The following is an 18,208-nucleotide window of genomic DNA, read 5'->3' as shown; positions in this document are numbered from 1 at the left end:
AAAATCTGAACCCACAGTCGTGGCCGAGAACATCTGCATTTCTTTTTTCATATTCCTGATCTTGTTTCTTAATTTCTGTATGTTCTTATCAGATCATTTCTCCCTTATGAGTTGCCGCTGAAATCCCTCTCAAACTCCTGCTTTTCTGTTGTCTGTTCATTACATTGTGCGTACCTATATTTCAACCATCCCATAACCTCACTTGAAGAAAAAATGGTGAACTAAAGATTAAGCAAAAGAAACGACCCTCATGCTTGTGTGCAACGTCTATGCCTTTGTATCAAAGGGCTTTTCTTAGGTCCTTAGGCAGAGACTTTCGCTCACAATATGCATAGACTCTGTACCCTCAAGATCTTGGGTTCAGCATTTACCTGGACCTAAAGTTCTCAGTTCGTGAGTCTGAAAAGGTTACAGGCTGGCATGTTGTCAAGGTCAGATGCTAAGATAGCAGACTGGGTGGAGAAAGGGAAAGTAGGAGCTCCACAGGACAGGTTTCAGAACCAGTGGCCTAACTGTCTGGGGCATTCAGTGGGGGGCCGAGGGCTCTGCAAGGTCCGGGCTGCCCCTGTGGACAGGACCACATGCTGCCTTATCACACGACGTGCTGGACTGAACTTCGCGTGGCGACCTGAGTCCTCCCAAGAAGGGCACGCTCCATCCATGAGGCTGGGGAATCAGAAAGCATTTCACAGGACCATTTCTCTCCATCTCCTTTAAATGCTGCATAAGAGAGTAAACTCATCTTTTATGCTGGAAACTGCAGCTTCCAGGACGTACTTCCTGTACCCTTTGCTCCACTCCTCCTCCTGAGCTGCCCCAAAGTCCTGCCCACTGGCCGTTGTCCCATCCTGGTAGGAAAAGGGCAGGCCATGCTTTGTCCACTCACTGTGGCAGGTACCAGCTTGCACACCCCGTGGGTACACAGAGACACACAGAGACATGCTGCATGCCCCTCTCCAAGTGTGTGTATCCACCACACCAGTGTGCAAAAACACACAGGACCTTGAAGACAGCAGCACAATCCAAAATAGGGAGGAACGTGTTCATCTCCCCTGCCTGGGGCCACGTGACTAGTATCATTGTGTAATTTCCTCTTGCTTTAAGAGTTTAGTAACCTAAACAGTCCAATTTCTTAAGCAAAGCTATAACACTAATGGAAAAGAATAGAATCTGACATTTACTTGGCCAGACTAAGTGTTGGAGCTTTACAGGTATTCTCTCCTCTAATCCTTAAAGGAACCCTATACGGGTGATTACATTATTATCCTCACTTTATAGATGGGCTTGCTAAGGCGTAAAAGGCTTAAGGAGCTCACGAGTTTTAAAGAGGCTGGGCCAGGACTCGATCCCTGACAGTCTGGCCAAAACCCCACGTTGCACGTTCTAGCCTTGGCATGACAGGTTACCTGCTGGCCTGGCCTTTCTATCCAACGTGGCATGCACGTGTAGAAATTTTAAGCTTTTGTTTGATTCCTGTTTGAGAAGGAAAGAGATTCATAATATATTCTGTTTCAGAACTCTTCATATACTGGAGGACAATTAACTCTATTTCACTGGGAGCTGAGTAGAAGGCTAGAAGCAAGGGAATTTGAATTCTAGGGAATTTCAATTCACTTTCAGATATGCTCCCTTCTTTACATCCAGGAGCAGAAGGATGAGAAGCCTGAGGGGCAGCCCTGGGGAAGCCACCATGGAGGGGTGACAGCGGGCTGACCCTGCATCGCCATTTCCATCTGTGGCCTTCGCATATTTACAAATGGAAAAGCGGTTGATATCTTGCATTTGTTCATTCAACAAGTATATACTTGATGCCTGGTATGTGCTGGATCCTGAGCACATAGCAGCTAATAACAAACAGCAAACATCACCAACCAACCAGCACCCCAGACCATCCCATCACGGTCACAGAATCTAAACCACAGAGAGACTGCAGTGACATGTACACACGTCACCCATGAAGACAAATATCCGGACAGGAAAGTTGAGGGTGCTGCTGCTTTGGGGTGGTGAGGACCACGGCTTGCTGCCTGAGGGCCTCCTGGAGCTGACCATTGGTGAGCAGAACACAGCAAAGGCACACCAGAGGTGCAGGGAACACTGAACCTACAAAAAGCACGTCCACAGACCCAAGAAAAGTTTAAAACATTGAGAAAGCTTATAAAATTGAAACCAGTGTAGAAAAAAATCAAAACCAAAGAAAGGGGGAAAAAAATCCAGTCATTGCTCAACACGATAGCATGTAGGAATGATGAGACGTGAGGATGCATAATACAAATTCTTTCCTCTGCAGGACACTTTTTCACTTCCATGCAGCGTGCCCAGATCCTGGGCTTTCTGCAGAGACTGACCTGGGAGCCTATAGAAAACAATATCCTTTCAGTCATACTATAGCCATTTACCTCCATTTCTGCATTTTTAAAAGGAGAATTGCACCCGATGTCTCTGCGCATTTTCACCGAGATTAAGTCAAATCGAGAATGAAGAAATAAAGCCAAGGCAGGTTGTGGGTCGGCATCCTTCCTAGCCACAGGCTGGGAGCCTGCAGGCCGGGCTTCTCAGGCTGCAGGCATTCCCTCTCCACATGGACAGGAATAGGTGAATGGATGAAACATTCCATGCCAGGTGCCTATGGGATGGACCAGTGATGCCCAAATTCTGGACTACTAAAGTCGAAATGGTCAGGCTCAACTGCTATTCTCTTAATTGAAGGGGTCCTTAGAGACATTCAGACATCAGAGAGGAGATGGCACACACCGGCACCCACCATCCCAGGGCGAAGACCCTCAGGCATCAGTGCAGGCCCTGAGTAGGTTGGGAGTTAGTTGCCTATGGATATGACGATGCCGGAAAACACTCCTGTCTCTGCATCTCAGATCAAGTCACAGCATTTTCCAAAAGACAAGATTTTCACAGGGATTTAGCCTGGGGATACTAAACACTCCACTTTATCCCACATTGAAATGGTCACAAATCTAAACGTTCAGCAATGCACCAAGAGATGATGAATTTTGGAGGTCAGATCTGTTTGTAGGTGGTAGGGATGCTCGAGGTTTTAATTTAAAATTACTTTCCCCATATAAACAATAGTAAACTCTAAAGGCAAATTTAAATGTTTCTTCCTTTGTTTTCAGACATCTGAATATTCTGGGAAAATAAAAATATAGACAGCCATATGCCCAGTGGTATTTAGGGTTTCTGGGCTCTATTTTTACATTAGGTTTTAGATAATTATGTTTTCAGACGAGTTTCATGTCAGTTGGGGGTCTCCTCAGCCACCTGGCTGAGTGTTTACGGAGACACAAGTATCATTTCTCTGACTGGGGGCACATCTGTAAAGCAATTTCTCAACTGTGCTTCCAATCTCTCAACTATCTGTCAGAAAGAAAAATCTCATAGTCCACAGGAATGTTAGAATCAAGCTGGCCAATATTCTAAAATGATCCATGTTAATAGATAAGAGAGAACAAGAGTATAAAATTTGAAAAATACATTAAAAAAGAGAGAATAATCCTTTAACTGGGGAAAGCCCAAAGCTGAACCCTAGCCATGGAAGGTGGTGAGTTTAACGAGCAATTTGATGAAGCTCTACCTTTATCTTTTTACAGAAACCAGCTCTTGCCAGATCTTTGGAAATCATTTTAAAAATCTTCACATTTTGCCAAAATATCTGGATGAGGAGTATTCAGTCTAAAAGACTGTGATTATATCAAAGAATATCTAAGTTTTCAGTAATTCTAACAATAGAATGAGTTCCAGCTGTTGACAAAATCCTTATCATTTTTTTTAATAAAGGAAAAGAAACCCATCATTTAAGCAAAACTACACAGAAAACTGGAAAATATTCCATAAACGAAGCATGTGTTTCCACGAGACGCATGCATCATCTCTGTGGTAAGCGCTAGATATAGTACAGACATGAATGCCTGCACATTGAAGGACCTTGACAGTGGAAGAAGGAAGATAACTCCAGGAAAGCAGAGAGGGTGAACTCCTGGGAGCTGCTGCTAGAGTCTAAATGATGCCCAGGTGCGCTTAAGTGACAGCGTTCCTGGCATGATGGCGCCCTAACGGGCACCAGAGCTTGGAGGGTGGTGATGATGGCCATTTACGGATGGCCCGTGACATCCTTGTGTCTGTTCTGCTTAACAAGAAGCTGGCCCGGTATCTGATTTTCCTGACCACACTGACCTGTGTGAAATGACAGCAGGACATGCCCTTCATTTTGCTATAGGCAGGTGTTACCCGTCTTTAAGGTTCCAAGTTTGGTTAATGAGAAGGGGGCAGCAGGACTTGAAACCCACATGTGCACCTCCCTCCCCCTGCAGGAGGATGGTGGAAGGGGGAGCCATCCGTGACCACGTGACCACCACAGGAGCCTGAGAGGGGCTGGGCCTAGGATGGGTCCCAATGCCCCCAGTGAGGGTGTGTGTGCAGGACTGTGGGGCTCTGGGGACAGGGAAGGGTTCCTGCTCCCCAGAGAGAGTGGACGAGATGGACTTCTTCATATTACCCTGAACCTTTGGGGGCTCTTGAAGAAAGGGATGGGGTGGACATCGCACAGGCCTCCTGAGGAAGTTGGTCCCTCTCCAGGGGATGAACTTGTTTTCCTCTCCTCTGCTTTTCTGGGGGGTAAGAGGGCTAAAGTGGGGATGTGTTTTGTAATTTATCCAGGTCTTGGATAAAGACAGAGAAGTGGTTTCATGAACTTGGCTCAAAGGTGACCCAAGGCAGGGAGGAAAAAGCCAGAGTAATTTCAGTTGATCTCTGAGACCTAGAAGGACAAGCCCAAGCCTTTAGGTAAAGTTTAGAAAAGTAAAATGCACATTTACTCTAACATTCAAAATAGGTAAGGACGTTTTGAATATAAGGACGGGGGACGTCTAATTTGAAATAGTTCCCGTGAAAAAGATGTGATTTTTAGCCAGTGAGATGAGTAATATGAATGACTGATGTTCAAAAGCCACCTCAGCTCTCCACCTCTGACTACGACAGATACTCAAAATGCAGCTAACCCAGCACCCTCTGTGCCACGTTTCTGGGGTCCTCTCTGAGTTCCCATGAATGCCTACATACGACAGTGCATAATCTCGCATGTTACGTATGGGTGTGCGGTAATTCCTCCCTCCTGATTGCATGTTTGGAAGGACAGGGCCGGTCTGTATGATTCCTCATTATAGCCTCAAAACTCAGTGTGGTGCCTTGCACACTTGAGGAAGAGTGTAAGTACTCAACGCCTTGGTTGAGCTGTACAGAGGTACCATGTTTCAATTAGCCTTAATGCTAATAGGTCACTAAAGACTTTTCCTATAAAGTAACAATTACATTGGTGTTTCATCATCCACTTCAGAAACAGAGAGAATTAGCAAAGGTCTCTACATTTTCCCCATGTGGCTTAAAGAAGTTTGACACCCACAAATGTTTGCTGACTGAACAGTGAATGGATGAATGAATGGTTTCATATCAACAAAACGAGGGCAAGGTTGCTAATACTTAATTTCATTTTTATTTTTTATTCCATTTTCTAAACCTAACCACTAAGCTAATTAAAGTTTAAGCCCTAAAAATATCTGTAGATGGTGAAGAGACCATTACTGGGAAAGCATGAAAGAGCCTGATTTACAAGCCAGTTTTAAGATTTGTCTGAGGAACTCTAATTGTGAAACAGATGAATAGTTCCATCTGAAAGATGATAATCCCCAGACGTTGCATGATGCATATCAGATAAATTCAACATAACTATAAGCCACGTCTGAACAAGCCTCTTCATGAGTAAGTAAATCAGAGGTTTGAAATTTGTTACTATTTGAAATGCATTGAGCCGATTAAATCACAGAAGTAGATTTTAAAAAATTGCAGCATATGTAATTTTGAGAAATTTCTGATGCCTTTACACTGTCAACAAGAGTCTGGTGAAGTCATCACCATGTCTAAAAGCCCTTATCTTAGAGTAGGACATAATCGGCTAAGCTGGTTCCTATCCCCCCAAATACTGTTGGTTTAGCATCTCATTGTATGAGTCCTTGCACATCACCAATGCCCCAATGAGAGTCCGGTCAAGGCACGACTAAGCAGGATAACTGAAATAAAATCCCATGGTTATGTTGTAAAAGTGAGTGGAAAGGGAAAAAAAAAGAGCAGAGGAAGCTGACAGAAAAGAAGATGAGAGGCACTGTCAGGAAATCTTATTTTCTATAGAGAGACAGGCCCATTAGAACAGATAAGGAAATGGGATTATCCTTCCTTTACTGATGCCAGGTAATGTTTCTGGAATGAAACAAGAGGTGGGGGATTTCCCAGGTATCTTCTCCCAGTTCATTAATTCCCTAACTGGTTCCTTTAAAGAACCCCTTGTAGACATTAAGGTCACAAGAAGATAGCTAAGTAAAAGATGCTTCCAAGGTTCCAAATCCAGGTTATTGGGAGGTCTATGCAAGTGGAAATCTTCAAAATATAAAACATGCAGATAAAATGAAGCTAAGACCTGAACCCGATTTGGCTGCCTCTAGCCTCCATGGACTCTTTCGACTTTTAAGCCCTGTTGAGGGTTTCCACAAAGCCATGTAAGTGACAAGACATAGCAGCTGCTCAGTTAAATACAGCGAAGTGTTTCTAATTTTCCTCCTGTTTGTACAGAAAGTAAGATAATCCCTGGGGACACAAGAGAGGAAAGAGAGAGAGAAGGGAGGGTGAGGTTGTGCTTTTGTCCTTTTAGGAAAATATGGGAGGGTCCACTTCAATTCAAGCCCATGGGATTTCACAAGTGCTCACATGTGGCCTGGGAGGGGATGCTTTGATTAGGTGCTGAGTCCTGGGAGCGGTATGGCATGGGCATTACCACCGGAGGACTGAATGGAAGAGCCGCAGCCTACACAAGGTGATAAAGGATGGGTATCCCACAGTCCTTCTTGCTGTTGAATTGAGAACCCTTGATTTTCCATGAATTTTCCATCAAAATTAAAAACAAACACCCATTCTCTGACTCTATAACACACTTCTTTAGGCAAATGATTAGGGAATGGGTTTGGGGTTGATTTCCTCTAGAAACCTCAATGTAAAAATTAGTCCTTAGATGAAATTAGGAGATTTGCTAGTATGCTGACCATCCACTCGGTGTTTTTCAGGCTGCTGAGATGGGTAATTTGGTCGGTGCTGAGGAAACTGAGCATCCCTCTGCATGCCTGACTCTCAAAGGGAAGATGTGAGGGAAACTGTCTTAATGAAATACTCTCACGGGCCAGACATCTTTACAGGTTCTGCCACGTGGTTCGTTACACTCCTTTCACCACATGAACATCGTCATGTCCTTACACAAATAGAAGGCTTTCTGATTTAATTATTATTTTAATCAAACACTGTTAGATAATCCTAAATAGGGGCAGATCAAATCAAGCATACCCAATATGGGCAAGAGAGTCGTAGGGGATGGTTATAAGAAAGAGGGAAGGGAAATAAGTAGGTTAACTTTCCCAGGTCACACACAGAGATGCCCAGAGTATGGCTCTGTTCTACTTTTTTCTGAATGGAGTAAAACAGCAGCTCCTGTGGGTCCATCACCAGTGTAGGACATCCCATTTTTCTCTAGTTGCCTTTAGAGCCATTTGCTGCTAGCCTGCTGTACAGAAGGGGATTCTATTTCACCTTAGAAAGCTCTTAATGTCAGAATTTAAATATGACTTAAATATTTTGTTCTTAGTTTATAATGAGAAGAATTAATATATATTAAGTATCTAGTGTTAACGTTTCGGACTTATTTTTTGGTTAATCATTCAGTTTTCCTTTATTTTCTTCATCTCATTTATTTAGAGCAACTATAAAGAAGGCACGAGTTTACTTTTATTTTTTCCTTATTCATTATATTCTAAATTTGTACTATTCTCATTTGTGTACCATTATACTTAAATATATAGTACTGTCTGGATTAATTACTTAATTATTAAAAACTGGAATGCACAAAGCTGAAATCCATTTGTCCGAATGGAAACTTGTCTGTTTTTTAAAAATCAGAGAGAACTTAATATTTTGTTTCTAAGTTTGCACTATTTATTCTCCACCCTTTACCAGTTAGTGCATACTGGCTCTAAGCTAAAAATGTTCCTCTAGTGAACTAGCTTTATCAATTAATCATGGGCTTAAAATTCTTATGGTATTAAGATGATAAACCCATCTACCATCATGTGAAATTCTTCTCTCAACATGTTGTTTCTTGTCATTTTCACAGCAACTTTCATAAAATTCTTACATTTTCTGAGTGAATTTAAGTATATGACTTTACAGCAAAATTTTTTCCAGTAAATTTTTTGAACAAAACCATTTGATAAAAACCTCACTCTGTATCACTATAGTTTCCATGCAAGTTTCTATTTCTCATCATAAACATGAAATGTATAATAATTTGAGTGAATTCCATTTTAATAGTCTCAAATACGATTACTCTTTCAAAAATCTTAAATTAAATGAAAAGCAGAAACCAATTCACTAAACCTTAAGGCCACACGCTGACATAGATGAATTAGAGAAAACAGCTCAAGTCTTCAAGTAACACTCAGCAGCACTGCTCTCTACTCTGCCTCTAGAAAGGTTAGTACCTCCCTCAGGCAGAAACCCTGGTCTCCTAATCAGGACATGATGAGGACGAGGGCAGCGTGATGAGGACCAGGGCAGTGTGATGAGGACCAGGGCAGTGTGATGAGGACCAGGGCAGGGTGATGAGGACCAGGGCAGAGTGATGAGGACCAGGGCAGAGTGATGAGGATGAGGGCAGTGTGATGAGGATGAGGGCAGGGTGATGAGGACCAGGGCAGGGTGATGAGGACCAGGGCAGGGTGATGAGGACCAGGGCAGAGTGATGAGGATGAGGGCAGTGTGATGAGGACCAGGGCAGCGTGATGAGGACCAGGGCAGAGTGATGAGGACCAGGGCAGTGTGATGAGGACCTGGGCAGAGTGATGAGGGCCAGGGCAGTGTGATGAGGACCAGGGCAGTGTGCCCCATGGTCCTAAGGCACCCGGCACCTCTGTGCCTATCACCAGGACAGCCGTGGGAAGTGACCTACCCCCTCCACATGAGACGGAGCACTCGGAGCGGATGGTGGCCCACGTGTAGCTGGGCTGGGTGCTGAGCTTCTTCTCACCTCCCAACCGTGGCACAGAGTATTCCCAGGCAACGCCCGGGTTCCTTCCCTGAAACAGAAGCTATAAAAAAAGAAAGGGAAAAATACAATGAGTTAAATTAGAACCAATAAATAGAAGCTAATTTGTTTTAAACTACTTGAAACACCAGACATATCCATCAGAAGATGATTACAGTAATAAACTGTCCATCCTCCAAATTTTACATTAACTTCCTAAACAGGAATTAAACTAGACACAAGCACATCTATAAAATATATAGACATTTGACTCTTTTGCCATACATTTAGTGTTTCTTCCACAGCCTTTACCACCTAACAAGAGCATTTGGTTCTTTCCCTCCGTGTTACCGTGGGAGCCCCACCAATGCTCTCCATCTGAGCAATTCAGAAAATGACACCTAAAAAGCACCTTCACAATTCCTAGTGAGTTCCAAACCCCCAAGAACAGGTGAATGGATCTCATCCCTGCAGGATGAAGGCTAACTCTGAGTACTTCCTCCTGTGATGGGATGCAGAGGACTTTTGCTTACTGGCGTGTACTGTATGGCTCCAGGAGAAAAACATCTTACTAGTAAAATCTCTCAGCTTGGGCACACCTGTGAGCAATGCTCAGCACATGGAATTGCATTTGGACTCTTCATCTCCTAGCTGGAAACGCGACCACATGGACCACTTACTTTTTCCTTTATAAAGGTATCGATCCCTTGACCTGGGTGAGAGGCTTTTCTGGAAACCTCACCATTAGCCTGTTAATAGAAATCCCATCTCTGAAGTTTGGAGTCTCACTGGTCCCTGATGGGAGGTTCCAGTGGATGAAGTCACTGAAGCTTCCCTAAACTCCCTGGCCCTACAGTTCCCTCCCTGACAACATAGCTCGAGTCTAGTTGGAGAAGATGCTTCAGGACAGGTATGAGCCCTGGACAGGTGGCCTCAATGTATGACCATTGAGCCACTCTGTCGCCTGACATCCTGAGCCTCTTGCATAGGAAACAGGTGCCCAACAAGCCTCAACTACCTTCAACCCTGACCGATCTCTCTTTCCTCATGGGTATTAAAGCTAAAAGCCTGAGATGGGGGGAGAGAAATAACCAAGGCAGAATTTCACAAGGCAGAAATTATAAAGGGGCGGAGGAGGCAGCTCCGGGTCAGGAGGGGCGATGGCAGTAGGACGTGTGGAGATGGGGTGTCTCCCAGGAGGATGCAAGGACTCCGGGATGGGGCTGCCAGGCCTGGAGAGCAGGTGGAGGGCCTGTGGATGGTTCACACCTGCACCCATAGGTGTGGGCTGAGGGGGCAACTTTTGCACCAGTCTTTTCTTTAAGTGTGCACAGAAATACAAAAAAAAGTAGGGAATTAGCGTGTCCACTGCCTGTTGCCACCACCTGCCCGGTCCCATGAGGACAAATTACATTGTTAGAAGATGCCCGTTTGTATGTCATGAGCCTCTGCCATCTGGGGTAGAGCACAGAGGGGCTTGCGTAGGGGGTGAGTGTGCAGTCCCCTGCCAGGCACTGGGCCCAGGTGGTGGGTTCTCATCTCACTCCCATTTCCACAAAACTCGGCAGAATGCTGGTCCCACCCAAACAGGCACACACAGAGCCACCCACAGTGGCTGCTTCTCAGAGCCACAGAGCTTACAGGAGAGAAGCAGATTTTTGTTAAAATCGACTGATCAAGATGCAAAAATGGGGACTGCATGATATGCGTAATTACAAATCTCATCCCACACCTAGAAATGAAAGGCGATCAAAACAAGTCCACTGGCCCATTTAGTCTATATATTGATTAGTTTTGTTTCTGAGACACTATCTAATTGAAAACAATTAGATGTAATATTTTTTGTGTGGATGTAATATTTTGTGTGGATGTAATATTTTTCCAGTAGCCTTGAACCTACAGAAACACCCTAAGACCTCAAATTCAAGCCCTGAGACCAAGAGGCTGGAACCTACCTCCACGATCAATGTTTCGTTGGTTGGCCCAGGGGAGGTTAAGCTCTCGGGCTCCCTGTAGGACCGTCTGTAGTCGAAGGCAGTTCCTGAAAACTTGTACCGGCCGGGCCAGTCCACTGTCCAGTGTCCATTCAGGTAGTATTTTTTGAGTGCATTTCGCACAGAAATGTAGGAGGTAGATACATTCATTTCATAGATGCGAATACTCCGGGCTCCAGAAGGAATGATGACCATCTGGTAATACTCTAGAGCAAAGGAGACAAGAAGGGGGAGGATGGGATGCTTCTCTCAGTACTGCCAAGGCAAATCCCTAAGCACCTGCTCTTCTCCATAACCAAACCCTGAGAATCAGAATTTGGAAACTGGAGATCTGTTTTGGCAATCCAGTTGCATGGGTCCTATAAATGAGGTTTTTTTAAATTTTTTTAATTGGAGCAGAGCTATTGTAATATTCACTGTGTCTAAAAACCGCTTGAATTCAAATACCCTAGCAACCACTTCCAGTCAAAACAGAAGGTTTGAGAAGCAAAGCAGGCAAGGAGTCTGTGTAGGGATCTCAGGACTCTGTCTGCACTACACCTCCCATCCTTCCCACCAGGTGGTTCCTTTCGCCCTTGGATCAGCCAGGCAGGCAGCTCCGGTGGGTGGACTCACGGTTGGCACGGTGCTGCTTGGCATAGAGGCCCTTGTGCGTTGTGCAGCTGGAGTTATTTCCCCGGCACACACCGCAGGAGTCTTCCACAGCATCGGATCCCAGCACATTGTCACACCCCACTCTCTGTGGGACCCACGAGGTCACGTGTCATTCATGAAAGACAAGACAACAGGGGCAAAGTCACAAACCTTTTCCCGTCGAGTTGAAAGTTTCACCAACACGGGAGAGTTAACAAATATTTATTGGATACCCAGTATGTGCACTGCGAGACTGTCAACTACGCTTCCATCCAAAGGAGGAGACCTTCGCATGGCAAACATACCCTGTCCTCTTTGGCGTTTTTACACGACTGTCCTACACTGAGCCCAGAATTAAACCTATCGGGTTGTCATGCTGGAGACGTGGGTAAATTTCAGACCGATATAAAGCACTTAGCACAAATGACAAGCAATGTGGCCTCACGAGTTTCCACTGGAATTCGCCTTGTGCTTTTTTGAATCGCCTTGTGCAGAGGCAAAGAAGGAACACAGGCCACAGGGCGATTATTCCCAGCAGTAAATTATGTAAAAGGCACATTTGGCTACTGTCTAGAATTTTAGCAGCTGTTTATATATTCTGTGATGCTTGCCAATTTTACATTTCCTAGCAAAGAATATAGGCTAGCTACGTAAAAAATCCATTCAGAAATGATGGATGAACTATAGTCCACAATCCCTTGTTTGAAATCCTAGGGCCAGATGCATTTCAGAACTCAAGAGGTTTTTGGATTGTGGGAAGGTAATTAACACATATATGATGTGAGAGTCCCTGCAGGGCTCCGGACAGCAACGATGTTTCTAAAATGCGCACATCTCTACAGTGAGCGGGATAAACATAACTGAAGATAGTCGTATCAGTTCAAGACAGTTTTGCCACCAAATAAATTCAGGTCAGCTTATATTTTACAGTCAAATAAACTTTCCATTTCACACATCTTTGGATTTCAGAATTACAAATAAAGGATTGTGATACTGTATCATTAAGAATACATAAAAACAATGACATATTTAACAAATCAACTGATAATTAGACACAATGGGTGGACAGTTGAGCATTTTAAGGCTGAAAGAGATCCGAACAGAATCATTTAGTCTAATCTTCATGCATTCAAACGATTACACTGAGGGTCTGAGTGGATGATTCAACTTTACTGTGGTCATGGTCTACACCTTAAAGAAAATCAGACCTGGGACCAAGGTCTTTGGACTCCACTGAATACGAATATTGAGTAACTTCTTCACTGAAAAGCCCATTATTTACATGCAATGTATCTGACCATTGCATGTAACACCCTCCCTTTGTTTATAATAAAATTCTTCCTACATCTCACTTCTGTGCCTGGTAACAAGCTCAGGCGTTGCGTTCACTTAGCCGCCTATCTTTCCCAGCCTGTGCCCTGAGTCCCTCTCCAGCAGAAGTGAGGTTGCCGATTTCCCGAGACCCCTCGACAGCAGTGAAGCGGCCCCTGTCTCTGTGCTGTCCCTACCTTCATTGACTCTGGTGCCACTGCCTGGCTACTGCCGTCTGATTGGAAAGAGTCCAATCGCGTCCCCAGTCCCAGTGCCTTCCACAGGGACATGTGGATAAAAACCCCAAGTCCTCGTCCCCGCAGCAAATGGCCCTTTGCAAGCTTCTCCCCTTCACTCACCTCCTCAGCATCCCCCAGCTCCTGCCTGCCTCTGGGTACTCTGACCCCTGAACTGGTTCCTACCATCCCATGATTTCCTGTATCTCTGTGTTCCCCTCCCTGCTTCCCCAACACCCCTCGTCCCTTTCCCTTCCCTGAGGAACCCTACAAATCTCTTAGGTCCATATCTAAGAGAGAATCAGCTCCACCCTTCCCCCGGCCACGCTCTCTGCACACGCCTCCATTGCCACAAGCCACTGCCTGTCTCCATAGATGTTCATCTGGCTTTCTCTCCCTCTGGGCTGTGATTTGGAGGGAAAGGGTGTGTTTTAAATGTCTGGTCTCTCTAGCCCCTTACAGGATGCCTGGCATAAAGCAGACTGTTGGGAGATGTTTGTTGAATGAATGAATGATCATTATTACCTCACATATCCCATCTATACAAACATTACGGCTATCCTCCGAGCATGGAGTCCCATCTTTGACTTTATTTGACAAAGAAAAGAAGAAATCAAATCCTTCTGCGATACAGTAGAGTTTGCATAAGTCCTGATCTTAAAAAGAAATACACACACAAACACAAATAAGAAAGATACTTAAGCTCTGATCATTTTTTTTTGCTCTAAATTTTAGATAGACTATTTTTTTTCTTTTTTGCCCATAAAATAACTCCCACACAATAATACATTGCAAAGACATTTTTATAAATTGCCTCTTTAGGCTTGGTTTTTCCTCTTGAATTTTTTAAAATATTTTTTAAAGCTTCACTATTATTTTTTTTCAACTGTGTCCTTTATCGGTCCTTGCTCCGTACACAGTGGTTGGCACATAGTAGGCATTCAATAAACATTTGTTGACTTGAACTACATTACTGTTCGCTTATTTTACTAGTATAGTTAATTACTCTTTCTAGAAATGCAAAAAGTCACTACTATTTTGTAGCAATACACAAAGTTCTTACCAATAAAGTGTAATAAAATACTCAAAATAATCACAAAATTTCTTAACAGCTAATGCATTTACTAAAATACATAGTATTTTTAAACTGATAAAGAGAATAACTTTTGGATGAAATCTCCAGAGAACATTGTTTTTTAAATAAATATAATGGATTGTCAAAAAACACTGATACATGGAGAATATAGGTCTCATTATCTACTACAGATTGGCAGATCAAGTGCATATACTCTCGGTGATCCACTTCAAGGATTTATGACTTATATGGCTAATACGAACTTTTGTAGAAACTTTTTCTTTTCCCTTTGTTCTCTTCTTGGTAAAGAAGAGAACAGTTGATAATAAAAAATTATCTGCCTTAGGAGTTTTCACAGGCCCGAGACTCATGTACAAATATTTTCTTTATAGTGCAGGATAAGAACCCCAACTGAATAATTCTAAGAATCAAATTGAATATGTGTTTCCATGATTCACGAATTTATTTACTGCAGACTAGCAAAGCCAGAAATAGCACACAGATTTTTTGACCCCAATTTCGAAGTTCTTTCTACTATTTTCTCCTGTGCCTTTGTTTCTCACTGGCTTAATTTTTCTTAACGTTTACTTAATTTTAGGAGTAAAAACCCAACCAAAAATAGCTTTGTTTGAAACTGCTTAAATTTTCCTTCCAGAATTTGCTGAATCCATAAAACTCTCACCATGATAACATTATATATTTTGGGATGGCAAAAGTTAAGCGCCCGATGAGATGGCCTAACTTACGTACTTCTCAAGTGTTTCTTGGGTAACACAGTACTCTCATTTTCAAAGAATGAGGTGATTAGGGGTTCTTTGAATTTATCTTCAAATTATGTTACTTGAGCTACTGAGTTCAAGTTACTATGATCAGAAGGCCAGTACATATTTCTCTTCAACTGGAGAGTACAGTCTTATATATGGTACAAATAAACTTCCTGGTTTATAAGTTGTAGATCAAGACTTTCCAGATACGTGGTATATTATCTGATTTTCCAAAAGACGTGAATTTGCTTTCATTCTCTGACAATGATGAGTGTTCAATGGGTGACATACTCAACACCATCTCACCATCAACTACCATGATTTGTATTAAAAAAGAATTGATTCATTACCAATAAATCATCTACTTTGAGTGCTTTATCACTTCTTTAAAGATTTCATGGTATTTTGCACATGTTCTCTATCTTGTTTGCTTTTATTCTGAGCCCACAGCTGGTCAAGTTTAGATAAGGTGCCAGTGGCCTTCGGGCAGACAGAATCAAACTAGCAACAGGGAAAGAACCTGTGACGTTGCCCTAACAGCAATACTCAGTCTATCCGGATGCACACTATTGATCACATAGTTCTTTAAAGAGTAAAGAAGTCCGCAGCTGCCACCAGAAAGTGGGATTTGAGATTTACCTTCTACGTGGGTGTACGGCTTCCACTTGTAGTACCATCCTCGGAACCGTTTGCTATTGTACTCGGCACACTGCAGGGCACGGAAGTCGACACTGTTATGGGGACATTTCTGACTGTTGCAGAGCTTCAGAGTTCGCGTGGATCCCGCACAAAACTTCCCTCCATTCGATGGTCTGGAATGTATAGTGTCCAGTTAGAAACCTTGCCTTTGAATAGCTACTCACCCCTCCCTTGAAATGAGGCTTATTAGGGAGATGGAGCAGATAATGTTAAAGATTTAACATAGGAAACTGGTGACCATTAAGTAAAGATACTTACTGTCACCAGTTAAGAGAAGTGCATTCCTAAGAAGGCACTGGCATTTTCTTACATATTAATGATATGGGTAGTAGTTTCCTTTTCTATTGAGTGTGCAAATAATTGCAGCGTTGGTAGAACAGGTTAGAATTTGGGAAGTGAGTTTGCACATATTTGCTCGTCTCCCTGTAGTGGGCAGGGTGAGCATCGTTGTTCTCCGAATTCCATAAAGGAGAGGATGACTACAGGAGGGCAGCTGGGAGAAAGCAGAACTGAGACTGAAATTCAACTACTTTGCTGTCCAGATGGCAACTTCTTTCCCCTACCAGCCTCCTTGTGACAAGGCGAGGACACCGGATGGGGACAGAACAAGCACTTGTCTTCCACTGGTTGGAAGAGACAGCAAACATCCCTCTCACCCCTTAGAATTCACGTGGACACACCAGCACAAGAGCACCCTGTCGATGAAGGGGACCAATCAGGTCTCATGCATTAAAGACAGGACTGAAATAAATCATTTTACTTAGTCTTAACATAAGTTAAACATATATAGGTGCAAAAGGAGAACTGAAAAACCCCTTCATTCCACTGCATTGGTGACTGCTTTTAACATCCTCATCGTCTACAGAAGACACACTGAGACCACATGTTGTGAAGGGAAATATATTTGATGAAAAACCAAGACTTTGGTTTTCTCACATGAAAAAATTGTTCTTACTGATACTTATTTATTGATTTGGGTTCTCTATACTTATGATTTATCTCCTTATTTTAGGCAGAACCTTGGTATTTCATGTAAGCATGGTTAAAATCCAGTTCTTGAATATCACTGTTGGCTCCGTTACTTTTGCTGTGGTCAGGTAGTTATAAGCACCTTAAATTATACCACAGAGACATCGTTGTACAAAAAATGCTTGAGTAAAAGGGCTTTCTGACTTAGCGTTCTTTTACAGTAATATGGGGAGTACAGAATTACTTTCACTGAGCTTATGTCTACATGCTGTTTGGAAAGTTCGTAGCAGAGAGATGGGTGTTGATGAGGAGGGAGGTCCAGTGCGCTCACCTGGGGTTGGTGCAGAGCCGGTCCCTGTGAGACACCCCTCCTCCGCAGGTCCTGGAGCAAGGAGACCAGGGAGACCAGTCTGACCAGTGGCCGTGGGTGGGCTTGGGGCCTTCGTCACCATATTTCACACACTGCCCTCCGCGGCACCACTGAAAATTAAAAACAAAACAAAACAGTGATCTGACTTGTGGGTAGTACATCACTACTGCAATGCTGAGCCGAGGGGAGTTTGGTCACATAGGCAGACATCAGCATCCCTACCCTCAGGTAGCACATAATAAACATACATTTCATGCAGCTTCTTTTCTTCTTTCCAGACCTAGCCTTGTTCTATACATCCACATAAAGGGAAGGTACAGAGCAAAATCATTTTCAAACTTCTGTCTGAGCTGCTGGAACCGAACACGTGTAGTTAAGTTGTGTTGCAGGAACACTCAGTCCAATTGTTCACCTCTCAGGTGTAGGAGCTCTAACCTTTCCTGGAAACAACGTGCTCTTCACCTCTCACTGTCGGAACAGACTGACTGTCAGGTAGAAAAATCCAGCTGGAGGTTCCATGTGGCTCAACACCTTGTCATTTCTGGCCGGTGCTCTGTGCTTTTGCTCCAAAGCACCTGGGCTGGGAGCCTGGAGGTTATAAGTGATGCATGACCCACACAGGGCTCCTCCTGTCCCTACGAGGCTGGAGATGCTATCAGCTCCCCTTTCTCCAGAGAAGCGTTCATAGATGTTAATTCTGCTAAAATCTACATGGTTTCTTCACTTCCACCACATGCAAAAACTACACAAGATCTAGCGTGCATTCAATGCCGTTGGTTTTCCTACTGATGGACCCATTCACTGGGCACAATTGACATTCTGCCGGCAAAGCGTTGTGTAGGAGTCTATAAAAATAATAGTTTCAGAAGAGCAAATCCAACCTATCAATGTTGATATGATTGCTGAACTGTTTAAGGTTCCTTGCAGTACTTGGTGTCTACTGGATGAATTCTACTTGAGATGCACAAAGTGCTGGGTTTTAAAGTCACTTGGATAATTCCTCTGTTGTGGTCATAGTTAAGCCAATAAC

At 43.5% G+C, this 18,208-nt stretch overlaps 1 protein-coding gene across 2 annotated transcripts in view; it reads right to left on the bottom strand.

Annotated features, from left to right (window-relative positions):
- ADAMTS16 (ADAM metallopeptidase with thrombospondin type 1 motif 16) overlaps nucleotides 1-18,208 on the bottom strand; it is a gene marked incomplete at both ends in the record, with an annotated part of 155,104 nt that overhangs the window by 59,157 nt on the left and 77,739 nt on the right. For both annotated transcript variants that reach the window (XM_079915264.1, XM_079915265.1), the window contains 6 exons: nucleotides 9,053-9,191; nucleotides 11,083-11,327; nucleotides 11,737-11,860; nucleotides 13,827-13,957; nucleotides 15,780-15,952; nucleotides 17,140-17,288. In XM_079915264.1, the coding sequence (XP_079771390.1) occupies nucleotides 9,053-9,191; nucleotides 11,083-11,327; nucleotides 11,737-11,860; nucleotides 13,827-13,957; nucleotides 15,780-15,952; nucleotides 17,140-17,288 (961 nt within the window). The remainder of the gene's footprint in view (nucleotides 1-9,052; nucleotides 9,192-11,082; nucleotides 11,328-11,736; nucleotides 11,861-13,826; nucleotides 13,958-15,779; nucleotides 15,953-17,139; nucleotides 17,289-18,208) is intronic.

This window comes from Stenella coeruleoalba (assembly GCF_951394435.1).
Source record: "Stenella coeruleoalba genome assembly, chromosome: 3".
In the NCBI taxonomy this organism is placed as follows: domain Eukaryota; kingdom Metazoa; phylum Chordata; class Mammalia; order Artiodactyla; family Delphinidae; genus Stenella; species Stenella coeruleoalba.
Note: the sequence above shows the minus strand (reverse complement) of the source record. Positions and strands in the feature narration are given on the sequence as shown.